The sequence below is a fragment of the Lycium ferocissimum genome, chromosome 9 (genome assembly GCF_029784015.1).
Source record: "Lycium ferocissimum isolate CSIRO_LF1 chromosome 9, AGI_CSIRO_Lferr_CH_V1, whole genome shotgun sequence".
In the NCBI taxonomy this organism is placed as follows: Eukaryota; Viridiplantae; Streptophyta; class Magnoliopsida; order Solanales; family Solanaceae; genus Lycium; species Lycium ferocissimum.
Genome location: NC_081350.1, coordinates 12,388,869 through 12,401,863, shown reverse-complemented (window position 1 = coordinate 12,401,863; position 12,995 = coordinate 12,388,869). Strand labels below are relative to the sequence as shown.

Here is a 12,995-nt window from a genome sequence, read left to right as displayed (position 1 = left end):
ATATTGTGTAAGAAATTTTGTAAGAAATATACTATGCATAAATCAAAATATTAAAATATTTATGGTAATCATCATTAATGTCATGCACATAGTAAATTTCACGTACGAAGAGTCAACTGTTAAGTTCTTAGACAGTTATTGAATTCCCTTTTGCTGAAAGTTTGGACAAAATTCTTCGTCAATTCAAGCGTTATATTATCACTAAGAGACTGCAGTTTGCGAAACAACCTACAATTGTAGAATTCTTACGTCAAACATGAAATATTTAAATTCTCAATTAATTTTAAATGCATATGTTCCTTAGATTTTAATTCTTTATCGGTATGGTACGTCTAGTTATAGATTTATTAGTAATTAATTATTCTTTTTAATTTTTAATTAATGAGATATGAAAATAAATTGCAATTTTAAAATTAACAAATATTTTGTTTTCGTTTATTACATAAAAAGTAAAGAAAAATAGTTGTTTGAGTACTTTTGTTTATAACAGTTAAATAAGATCTAAACATCAAATGACAATATACATGCATAACAACACCTCACTATGGCAACCATGAAATTTTCGGACAAACGCTGCCATTATAGAGAGGTTTGACTGTATATGAAAAGATGTAAGCCGGAAATGATAAGCATTAGATGGAATAAATATGGAAGATTAAATCTGAACGTTTCCTCGTAACTGATTGAATGGTAGAAAATTGAGAGGAAAACGTTAAAAAATGACTGTGGATTAAATAGCATTTCTTGTGATGTGTCATATTGAATGTAGCTATAACTTATCATTTAATTAATATGAAATCAATTAATCATGTTTATTATAGTAATAATTTAACATTTAATAAAAGGTTTTTTTTTTTTTTGAATGATAAATGGTAAAATAGTCCATCAACTTTTTATGGGCATTTTGGTAATTCAATTTTGCCCTTAGAATCTTCCCATTTTTAGTATAATACTAATTTCTGGGCACGCGTCTCGCGCTTGTATTCTTAATAAATGAATACAAACTTTTAAAAATCACATAAAATATTGTGTGCGTGTGACAAAATAAAATGGAAAATTTACTGGACATAACTACTTCTAAGACTTATTTATTAATAATAGCTACCTTTTATTTTATTTATTTTTAGTAGCTTAAATTAATTTCAAAACTACCAGTTGTAACCGATCTACAAGCCGTATGTATTTCCCCTAAACTTACGCCCCATGTTTCCCAATAACTCCCAATCTCTTCTCTTTTCAAATTTCTTTCTCTCCCATCTTCAATATGTTCAACCGTATTATACGCCCATTATCTATCATCATTATTAGCACGATTCCATCTTCCTTAATCGTTACCCACACAGTATAGGTAACAAATTTTGATAATTTATTAGAATATTTTTACTTTCTTTGTTGTATTTCTCTATATTTATTCTTATATTTTCATCGTTTTCTTTGTTTCTTTTCATTCCTTTTTTTTTCTGTTTTCAGTCATTGTTAGAGTTTTTAAAACAAGATCTACTTCTCCATTTTAATGGCGGAAAGAGATACTCCAAGCAGAATACTCGAGGTAGTCCCGATGTTTATGATGGTCCTAGTTTCTCTTTGGGATTTTCACAACAACAACTTGCAATTGCAGGAGAATCGCTAAAATTGTCGCCGAGAGAAGAAGCAAGAAGATTCATGACCCATCAAGGATGCGTCAACTTCAACCAACTGAAGTTGCAAAACCGAGCAAGCGAAAAGATGATGTACCAGTCAAAAAAGGTTCTAAAGTTGCTCAACAAAATAAGAGAAAAGTAACCAAGCATTTTTCCGACGTTAAGGGTAAAAAGGTTGTAAAAGATGTAGATCTGGAAGAGGATGAACAAGTATTGATGAAATTTTTCGATTTTATTGAGTTGTATTTCACTATATTTCTTTATATTTCAAAATAATTCGATATGCAATTCAGGTATTGATGATTTTTTTTGGTTTTGTTGTTTTGTATTTCACTATATCTCTGTATATTTCAACATAATTGGATATGCAATTCAGTATATTTCCACTGTATTTCACTATATTTCTTTATATTTCATAATAATTCGATATGCAATTCAGGTATTGATGATTTTTTTCGATTTTTGTTGTTTTGTATTTCACTATATCTCTGTATATTTCAACATAATTGGATATGCAATTCAGTATATTTCCACTGTATTTCAATATATTTCTGTACATTTTTAACATAATTGGATATGCAATTCAGTATATTTCTGTGTATATAATACAGAGTATATGTGCATCAACTGTAGTTTATATCATATACAACATAACTGTGGTAGCTGTGTTCATAGTTAACTGTATTTCATTATATTTCTATATATTTTTCACAAGTACGTATGTTTACTATTCTGTACTTATTTATTTCAAAAGATGTGTTAGTTGTCTTATGCAATTTTTTTTTTTTTTTGTGTATATTTTTTGTTGTATATATATGTGTTAATTTTGTCTCCTGTGTCTATGTTTTATACAATTGTTTCTGTCTTAACTTAGTGTTGCATTTTTATTTTAGGAAACTAAATTCTATGTTAAGAGTCATCCTGAAGAGGCTCCATCGATGACACGGTACACGAATATTGAGGTGTTCAAAGATCTCAAGAGTAAGCTAACTGTTCCACAGTTAGAGATCTTTTCCAAGACAATATTTGGGAAATTCCTCGGAATGCAGCACCTGGAGGTTCAAGCACAAATTTTTAGGTGTTTCATGGTAAGAGAGCTCAAGGAGAGCACTTCTGATTGTTTTACAATTGATATAAATGGTACCGTATTGCGATTTACCATGAGAGAATTTGCCCTTATGAGCGGGCTAAATTGTGTAGCCGATGAAGGTCAATTTACATACGATGAGGAAAAACCGAATAGGATTATGGTTGATTATTTTGGTGGAACTAGGAGTAAAGTAAAAAGATTGGAGTTGATTGATTGCTTTAAGAATAAGTGTTGGGAGATAATGATGAGGACGCCGTTAAGTTTGCAATCGTTTTTTATAAATACATATATCTTTTGCGGTGAGCCTAGGAAAACGAATATACCAAGGGTTCATTTTGAAGTGGTTGAGGATGGAAGGTATGTAGATTATCCATGGGGCAAAGAAGCCTTTACCGAGTTGATTAGAAGCATCAGCAAGAAGTATTCGCACAACACAGTATTATAGGATCCATGGGATGCCACTGGCTATGCAAGTTTGGCTTTATGAGTGTTGTTCAAGAGTTCCATCGTATCTCGCTCTTAAATCCGGAAATTCCATTCCACGAATGTTGAATTGGAGGTCCATTGATGATCGGCCAAAATACAATATTTTGATGGAAGGCATTTTTAGAGACGGCAAACAATCGGTAATATTCGAACACTCTAACTTATTTTTATGTTTTTCATAGCATTTTATTTTTGCAATTATGCCTTACTGATTTTATTTGTACTCCGCTGATCTACTTGTCGTATTTTTGCTTTCTGGTGGTTTTTTTCCCTATTTTTTGCATTTCATTATATTTCTGTGCATTTCCACTGTATTTCATTATTCATAATGTAAGTGTGACTATTTTTATAACACACTAAGCTATTATTTATTTGTTTCTTCCTCAGAGCTGTACATTTGCAAATACAATCCCCACTAGCAGTGAGTTAGAGAGCCTCCAATTGCCCGATGTTGTTGTTTGTCGAGATACAGTAGACAAAAATGTCTCAGTTCATGTCCATGAAGGTACCCAAGTCACGTATATGCCGGTGGATGAGTATGATGATTTCGATTACCCCCCCCCCCCCCCCCACCTTTCTAAGGGTAAACAAGAACAACGGACGAATCAGACAGATTCTCCACCTTCAAAGAGACGCAGACAACTTCCTGCAACAGCTTCCACATCAAAGAAACAACAAATCCACACCGAACCACAAACAACTTTGAAGAAGAGTCACAAGGATCAAAAGGTTGCTCAAAAGCCTATTTTACAGAAGTCTGCTTCACCAAAATTGAATGAACAAATGAATCGACCCCAAAACACCCCAGTCCTACGTGATGTCCCTACCGCCTCTATGAAAGATGAAATGCAATTGCTAAGGAAAGATTTTCAAGCTTTCAAGGAATCAGTAAGTGATTTTAGTTACGAAACAAAAATCTTTTTGGTGTATTTAATTTAATGCTTGTTAACAAATTGAAATACTGTTTTTGTTAAAATATTAGGTCGTTGGTGAGTTCACAAGTATTGGCACTGAGTTGTCCAATCTTCGTACTTTCATGGATGACAACTTCAAGAAGCTATTTGAAGCAATCAAGGGGAACAATTCTGTGGACAAGGTAAATGTGTGAAATAGGAATTGAACAAACATTTTAGACCCTTATTGCGAAATACAATTAATATTAATTCATTTTTTTCATGCGAAGGCGGGCGATAGTGAGACGCCGGTACATCAAACTGATGCTGGGCCACAATTAACGCCTGAAGAAAACTTACGTCATGATTCTACCATTCAAACATCTCCGCCGAAACATGACGATGACTCAAATAAGGTAAAATGAGTTTGTGACGTGAAACCCATCTTCTAAATAAAATGGTTGCCATGTTCCGGTCTATAATTTTAAAGTTATGTTTTCCTCGGTATTTTATATTTTACAAACTTTTTTATTTTATGGCGTTTTTTTGTATTGATAAACTTTCTCGTTTTTTTTGTATTTTTGTAACCCCCACAAACTCGGCCTACTCCTATTTTTTTGTATCGTATTTCGTATATTTAGTAATTTTTCAGCCTTATATTTTTATGTTATGATTTGTGTTTAAATTTTGATTATTCCTTATTCCAAAGGGTGTTGCACCAATGTTACATGAGGAAGTTCAGGATATTGTAGTGACCGGTGGAGATTTAAGAGCATATAGAGGTAAAGCTTCAACTGAAGAGATTAATCGGGCGGATGAAGGATCTTTCAACTCAACAGAGGTAAATTTTACATTCAATCTTATAGATCTTTCAAGATACTGCTATATTTAACATATATTAAATCTCTCTCTCTCTCTCTCTCTCTCTCTCTCTCTCTCTCTCTCTCTCTCTCTCTCTCTTTTTAGGGAATGGTTGCAGAGATGCTCGTTGAGTTGCCTCTAGAAACTCGTGTACCAGAAGCAGGTGCGGGAATACAAGTCGGGGACATCACTGATCATTCAATTTTAGAGACCCCACCCAGGTTCGATGACAACATTACTAAGTCACAATGGTTGATCCCTGACGAAATGTTACCAAGCCAAATAGGTTCGTCAGGATTCTCTGTGTTTCATCAAACGGGTAACAAAGGATTTGTTATGCCAGTAATGTCCGCTGACAAAGGAATACAAAGAGGCGTTGATTAATGCGAAGTTGTAATTGCTCAACCAGATGTTATTCCAACTAGGATAGTCAAACCTAGTAAATACTTGATTCACCTTACATGACCAATTACGGCTCTGCAGGCTTCCGTTCAAGACCACACACCTTCCATTTTTAAAAAGAAGCATCCATTTGTTGAAGATCCAATTAATGGCCCGCGAAATACTTCGCTTATTCAACAATACCGGATTTGGCTTGAACAGGATCTGCTTCTAAGGCATTATAAAAAGTAAGTTTGAACGTATTTACCTTTTTAATATATATATTCATCCAAAGAAAGTGAACCGTTTACGTTGAAAATATCGATTGTTGATATTTAGAAAGGGCAAGGAAAGCCATTACAAAAAGAATAAGCACGCTTTGGATCCAGATGACATCAACTTTCGCTTCAATTTTGGTGTGTTACATGTTGATGACAAAAACTGGTTCTATCTCTTATCGATGAATGGCCAGTCTTGGAATGATGAGGTGCTATATTTCCCATTTCCTTTTTATTCCTTAATTTTACAGTTGTCTATCTTTCTATTTTTAAAAGTATATTTCTCTATATTCCTTCTATGTATTTCTCTGTATTTCCCCGTATTTCTATGTATTTCTTCATTCAACCAGCATATTTCTCAGTAACAGTTTTTAGTTTTTCTAACACACAAGGTCCGTATGAAATTTAATTTTACCATTATGCATTAAGCTTATTTCATTTTTTTTACCAGCATATTGATGTCATTTTTTACTACTTGCGGAAGAAAGGCAAGTACGACAAGGCTAACAGTTTCAAATTCACAACCGTTAACTGTATGTTCTTCTCCAAAATTGACGAAATTCATCGTGCATATGCTAATCCGGAGGCGACCAGTAGTGTTGCCAGTTCGGAGAACGAAATATGCGAGTACATTAATGGGTATAGGATGCTGGCTAATGTGCCATGGCATACAGTTGATTGTGTACTCATCCCTGTCAACATCAAAGAGGAAAATCATTGGATCTTGATTGTAGTGCCATTCACTGACAGGTATTCCTACTTTTTTTAAAAATTCATTAAACAACATGTTAACCGAGCTGATGTACTATTCTTTTACGTGCAGGCGTCTGTACATCTACAACTCATACCGAGTTGCTGGTCATGATGCTGTTGTTAGAAGAGAAATACGCAAGATAGCTACCCTATTGCCACATCATCTACATTTGTCTGGATTTTACGAGAAAAAAAAAGGCATCGATTGGATTAACCACCCATCATACAAGGGCAAACAACAGACTGATGACTTTGATGTCATGTATGTGAACGACTTGCCACAACAAGCCTCTGGCAGCATGTATGTATTTCAACATCATAGTTCCATTTTTTTTTTCCAGAATTCTCAACCAATAATCATTTTTTTTTTCATTTTCAGGGATTGTGGTGTGTATGTTGCCGCATTTGCTGAATACTTTTGTTCTGGACGAGGCGTTCCATCTGAAATTGACGCAGAATTACTACGTAATAGATACGGGGCATTACTATGGGAATACGGATGGCAAAAGGCTGATTTGAATGCCTTCAGTGACAATGAACTGCCACCAAGACCAGTTAGGCCTGCAATAGATTACAACGCGGTCGACACAGTAGTTGTTAATTAGTCCACTAGGGTTTAATGTTGAATCGTTTTCACAGTATTGTTTTGCGACCAATTTTGTACATTTTGTTGTGTTGTTTTGTTAAGAATTGACAAATTGCAGTGTTTTTTCATCAATGACTTAACTAATTTCTTGCACGACTATTTTTTGCTTAAGCCTCCCATATTTTATATTTATCGTTTAATGAAAACGGTTTTACTGTGTATCTCAATATATTCCAATGTATATACCCACTCTACAATTTGACAAATTACGTCAGGTGAACTGTAATACTTCTGGTGTATTTCAATGTATTCTAGTTCACAAATTGCAGTGTTTTTTCATCAATGACTTAACTAATTCCTATCACTCATTATTTTTTTGATTAAGCCTCCCATATTTATATTTATTGTATTAATGAAATTACGTCGTGAACTTTATGGTGTATTTCAACGTATTCCAATGTATATACTTAACTAATTCTCTATCACGCATTTTTTATTTTGTACAATGTATATTTACGATATATTTCATTGTATTCCTGTGTATATAGGCCTAATGCAACTTAATATTTCTTAAACATTTCACTCATTGTATTGTACTAAGTTAATACGTATTTATTCATTTTAACATCCGTTAACACCGAATTGTATGCAACATTATTATGAAAATAAAGGTCAAAAAATGCAGAATACAAGATGAACCAAAAATTTCTTTATTTAATTTTTTTGGGGATAAGTGTTTTTTTAAAAAAAAATAAAATAAAAAATTACAAACTAAACATCTACTTCTTACGCGGCTCATTACAACAAGAACGCCTATTGTGACCAAGACGTCCACAAGTACTACAAGCATTCCTACGTTTACCAATCATCGTCTCCATTAATGGTTTATCTCGCTTCTTCTTTGGCCTTCCGGGGGGTCTCTTGTATCTTGGTGGCAAAACAACTTCATCGCATATGTGTTTGGGAATATTCCAATCACGCTCGTCAGGCAGAGGATCCACCGGCACATCATACGTCTTAATCACTGTCTTTGGTTTGAATAGGTCTGAGCAATATTCATCAGGCATAAGACTTTTACTCTTCAATACAGCCCATGCATGTGGACATGGTATCTCGTCCATTTGGAACATCCGGCAACTGCATGTTTTCTTTTTAAGATCAATTATGAAACGCCTTGCCTCATCATTTACGGTATACACATATTCAGTTGATGGTTCAACCTAATCAAGAAGAAATGTGTCGATAGTGTAATACATTGAATATTAACAACGATAAGTAATATGAAATACATGGAAATATACAATCCAAACAGAATACTTAAATGCCTTCTAAAATATACTGAAATATATTGAAATATATTTAGGCAGACTTCAACAAAATAAAACAGTAACATACCGTCATACGTAGAGATTTACATTCGTTTATTGATAATAATTGCTGGAATGCTTTTCCAAGTGTTGTGAATGTGTATGTACCGTTCCTCCTATTAGTGCAATTCCATCTCCCAAACATCTTCCTCACTTCTTCAAGAAAATCGAAAACAGGCAACTCCTTGCTGCTACCAATTTTCCATTAATACATTCGGCTATATTTGAGGTCATTGTCCATCCTCTGTTAACGGGTGAATACAGTCGAGCCCACTTTTCCCTTCCAACATCCTCCAAGTACTCTTTTACCCGAAAATCAACCTTCTCAATCTTCTCCATCAGCTTATCAAACTCATTCTGTGTGTATGCTTTTGCAAGTGCATAGAATACAGGACTCAATACTTCACCATTCGACTTGTATTTCGCGGTCACATTTTTCCATAAATGCCATATGCACGCCAAATGTGGCACAGTTGGATATACTCTAGACACCGCCTTAATGATGCTCTCATGTCTGTCTGATACAACACACATGTTATCCCTATTCCCATAAGCTTGTTTGAACTGCTCAAAGAACCAGGTCCAAGACTTATCGTTCTCTGAATCTATCACACCATATGCCAATGGTAGAATATTACCTGCACGAACATGTTTTGTGTATTTACAGTGAAATATAGCATAAATCACATTGGAAATACACTGGAACTAGAATGAAATATACCGAAATATATCAAAAAGTAGAAAAAATGTATTTAAACATGTTGGCACCTACCTGCACCATCCAACGTGCAACGATACAAAAGTACCGTTATATGTAGTTTTAAGGTGGGAACCGTCTACTACAACTATTGGTCTACAACACTCGAAGCCTTTTATGAACGCTTTAAGTGCTATAAACAAATACAAGAACTCATTTTGTTGTGATTTGTGCATTATCACATGTGATCCAGGGTATGTTTTATCCAATATGTACACATATCCCGGTAACTTCTTGTATGACTCTGTTGGTTCCCCTCTTAATTCATTCATTGCCTTTTCTCTAGCCCTCCAGGCCGTCATATAAGAAACATCAACGCCATACTCATTTTTTACGTCGTCTACTATATCACCAGGTGTATATTTCCTCTTGTGATTTGCTATTTTTGGCTTAACAACTGACGCCCCAATCAACCAACTTGTTGCTTGCCTTTGGGAATACACTTTGTCCTTCAATGGACACGTATGTTCGTCATTAAAAGATCTCACTCTGAACAATTCAGAGTTCGCAATACTTGAAGCTCTAAATTTCCAATGACAATCAGTTGAACAGCATACCAGAGTGTAACTACATAAACCAATACAAAAAAGGAACAGTCAGATTGAAGTTTCAAACACATACACATTCCTAAATACATTGCTTTTTATATACTGAAATGGTTACATAATGGAATTAAATCATACAAACAGCTCATATTTCAATGTATTTAATTAAATCCAACTGAAATATAGTGTCACTACAACAGTTTATGTCACTATATTTCAATGTATTTCATAGTATATTTCAATGTATTTCATAGTTTTCCGGACTAACATACCTTATGGCATTCGACCTCTCTGTCCTGAAATTGAATCTATTGCGAATTGCATAATTCGCCATAACATTCTTCAGAGTGTCCTTATCTTTGTAGATTTGATCAACAAAAACATCCTTATGTTCCTTGTTCGAAATTATCAAGTTATCGTTGTTTTCAAATAAAACAACAGCCTTAGCACAATCCGACGCATCCAAATCATTTGAATCAACTATGTCCATAGCATGCATATAATCATTAAATTCAAGTTGAAATATATCATCTCCAATTGAGATTCGACGGACACAAAATTCTCAAGATCATTATCAGTTATGCTAACGCACAACGGATATGCTTCAAATCCCCTGTTTTCTCTCTTAAGCTCAACATACACCCTTACTCCCATATCGTTGCGTATTTCCATTGGCATATTGTCTCCTTCAACAGCATACTTTATTGATATCATTTTCCTGCTAATATCAACACCTAACTGAATTGCTATAGTTTCAACCAAATCACCGTATGAACAATAATCTTTGAAGACAATTGCGTCTAGTTTGTAATTAACAAAGCAATTCTGTTCATTCCAAAAACCGGAGTGTCTGATCACTGTTGTTATGCTTGACATGTTTCGTTTTGATAATTCAACAAAACTAGGAGAACAGTCACTGCATTGGAAAAAAAATTCATCGTTCCAATCACAGAAAATTGAATCAAAAACAATCTCACACAAATCATTGAAAATTTGAAACATACCTTTTGAAGAATCTGAAATACAAATCTGATCTTCACTAAAATTCCATATAAAAACTTGTTCGTATCATATTGAGTGTATTTCAACTTGCTTTGAATAATTCGAATGCAGAAACAGAGCTCAAAAAGATTTTTAGATCTTTAGTATTTTTTGAATTCAAAAAGTTTTGATTGTGATAAAAGTGGAGAGAGATACGTAAGCTGTTATGGAAGAACATTTGTTACGCGTGATTAATGGGGAAGATTTTAACTGAATCCCTGAATTTTAAAAAAAAAATATCTTTTCCATAAATAGGGCCTAATTTTACTCACAAGTGTCGTCCGTTTCATGTATTTCACTATATTTCATCAAAATGAAATACACGCATTTTATGACAAAAATCAGCTATGCTTAGTAAATAATAATTTTATAGCTATTTCTTGTTAGAAGCTACTAAAGGGTAGCTATTTATGTAAGTATCTCAAATAAAATTAAGGGGGAAAATTCAATTTCCCAAAGATAATGAATGCTAATTCTATTTAATTAACGAAACCCTAACATTCAAGAAGTCCTTAAATTAGTGCTTTTGTGTAGTTAGCCACTACTCCCTTTGTCCCAATTTATGTGGCACCATTTCCATTTTAATCTGTCCCAAAGGTATGTCACATTTCTATATTTAGAAAGAATTTAACTTTAAAGTTCTTTTTTACCTTTAATGAAATGATTTTTAGCCACACAAATATGTAAAGTTTGTTTTAGACCACACATTTTAAAGGTTTTCTTTTCTTTCTTAAACTTTATGCCAAGTCAAATGATGCCACATAAATTGGGACGGAGGAAGTATTATTAAGATTTAAAGGGAACCGTCAAACTATGGCTGTAATCCCAGCGAACCTCAGTGCTGAAACTGTCACGTCCCAAAATACCAGCTAGACGTGATTGGCACCCAGCAAACACCACCCGTCAGGCGAACCATATATCATACCCTTAATCATTTACGAAAGCACTGAAAGAAAATAAGTGCAGGTCCAACAAAGCTATTAATGATAAAAATGCGAAATAGTTGCCAACCAAATCCATAATCGACTTATGAAAACCAACCAACGCTACGATAAAAAAGAATCTCTAGCCCACATCCCACGCTAAGACCATGGAGCATCTAACAGAGTTACATGAGTTTGAATGTCAGGCATGTAAACCTAAAATAAAAGAAATAACTAGAAGTAAACTAGATAAAACTGAAATGGCTGCCTCCACGAACAATGCGGTGGCTCACCTCAGCAACGAAATCCACTCACGAAATCTTTAGCCACGAGCCTTGTTCTCAGCAATGGTTTCTGCATAGACATGCAGGTAAGGAGTGAGTTATACATAAATATAACCCAAAGAAGATCCTCGACCCACCACTTTAAATATCAGGAACAAGTGTTAGAAAATACAAACACACAACAAGCACAAAAAAATATTATGCACATATGAATATATCATTTTATAATAGCAACCAAGGTCCAAACCATCCTAATTTAGAAGTATATTATATATCTCAACTCAATTTACACTAAGGACCTATCATAAACGTCGGTTAAAGAATTTATCAACACCATGAATCCACGGCTACATACACAATGTGCCAAATATATCAGGAAGCATACACAATGCTAAGGGAAGCATACACAATGCCCCAATATCACCAAGAAGCATACACAATGCCCCAGTATCATCAAGAAGCATACACAATGCTAAGGGACGCATACACAATGCCCCAATATCATGGCTCACAGCTGTATCATATCACAAAACAATTTATAAAGAGAGTTTTAGAGTATTTGAAAATAAAGTATAAGCGGTTGGCCTTAAGGACCACCGATTATGCCAAGCACACGCTCGCCCCAACATATGGACCAGGCAGACAAAACATATTTTTGAAACGGGTTGTGAAAAGCAAATACCCAAAGCTTAAAGTCTCACTTACCTCAAATTCACAATTCAAGCACACTTCCCAATAAATTAAAATTGCGTTCTCGAGTCTCCGGATTGCCTCAAATGACACAAAAACGGATTTAGAATGGTCAAAACCCTTAGAGTAAACCACTTCTATATTTTTAGAGGCTTAAACGGTTAAAGTCAAATTTTAAAGGATGAAAACGCCCTCTGGTCAATGTGTTCAAAACTCGACAAGACATATTTTCGGGAAGGCCTTAACGAGAGGATTCCAATGATATATAGAAGTCTAAAATCCGACACTATTTCCCCTTTCAAATCAATGATTTTGATTGAAGAACCCTAGAGCTAAACTTTCTCAATTCCTCAAAATATCCTCATGTTTTCGCCATAAAGATTCACCCATAATTATGTAATAAACTTAAATAAAAGATTA

General features: G+C 34.2%; 3 protein-coding genes across 3 annotated transcripts; 2 read left to right on the top strand and 1 right to left on the bottom strand.

Moving 5' to 3' along the window:
• The first annotated feature begins 4,821 nt into the window (after positions 1-4,821).
• On the top strand, positions 4,822-5,354 carry LOC132031581 (uncharacterized). Its single transcript, XM_059421560.1, has 2 exons — positions 4,822-4,950; positions 5,076-5,354. The coding sequence occupies exons 1-2, from the start codon at positions 4,831-4,833 to the stop codon at positions 5,352-5,354; spliced, it is 399 nt and encodes a 132-aa protein (XP_059277543.1). The 5' UTR covers positions 4,822-4,830.
• A 342-nt stretch (positions 5,355-5,696) lies between these two features.
• Positions 5,697-7,009, top strand: LOC132069217 (uncharacterized). The gene is made up of 4 exons (XM_059462634.1): positions 5,697-5,838; positions 6,081-6,379; positions 6,453-6,683; positions 6,762-7,009. The coding sequence occupies exons 1-4, from the start codon at positions 5,812-5,814 to the stop codon at positions 6,985-6,987; spliced, it is 783 nt and encodes a 260-aa protein (XP_059318617.1). The 5' UTR covers positions 5,697-5,811; the 3' UTR covers positions 6,988-7,009.
• A 738-nt stretch (positions 7,010-7,747) lies between these two features.
• Positions 7,748-8,969, bottom strand: LOC132031580 (uncharacterized). The gene is made up of 2 exons (XM_059421559.1): positions 8,364-8,969; positions 7,748-8,188 (listed from the first exon to the last, which is right to left on the bottom strand). The coding sequence occupies exons 1-2, from the start codon at positions 8,478-8,480 to the stop codon at positions 7,748-7,750; spliced, it is 558 nt and encodes a 185-aa protein (XP_059277542.1). The 5' UTR covers positions 8,481-8,969.
• Between the last annotated feature and the right edge of the window lie 4,026 nt (positions 8,970-12,995).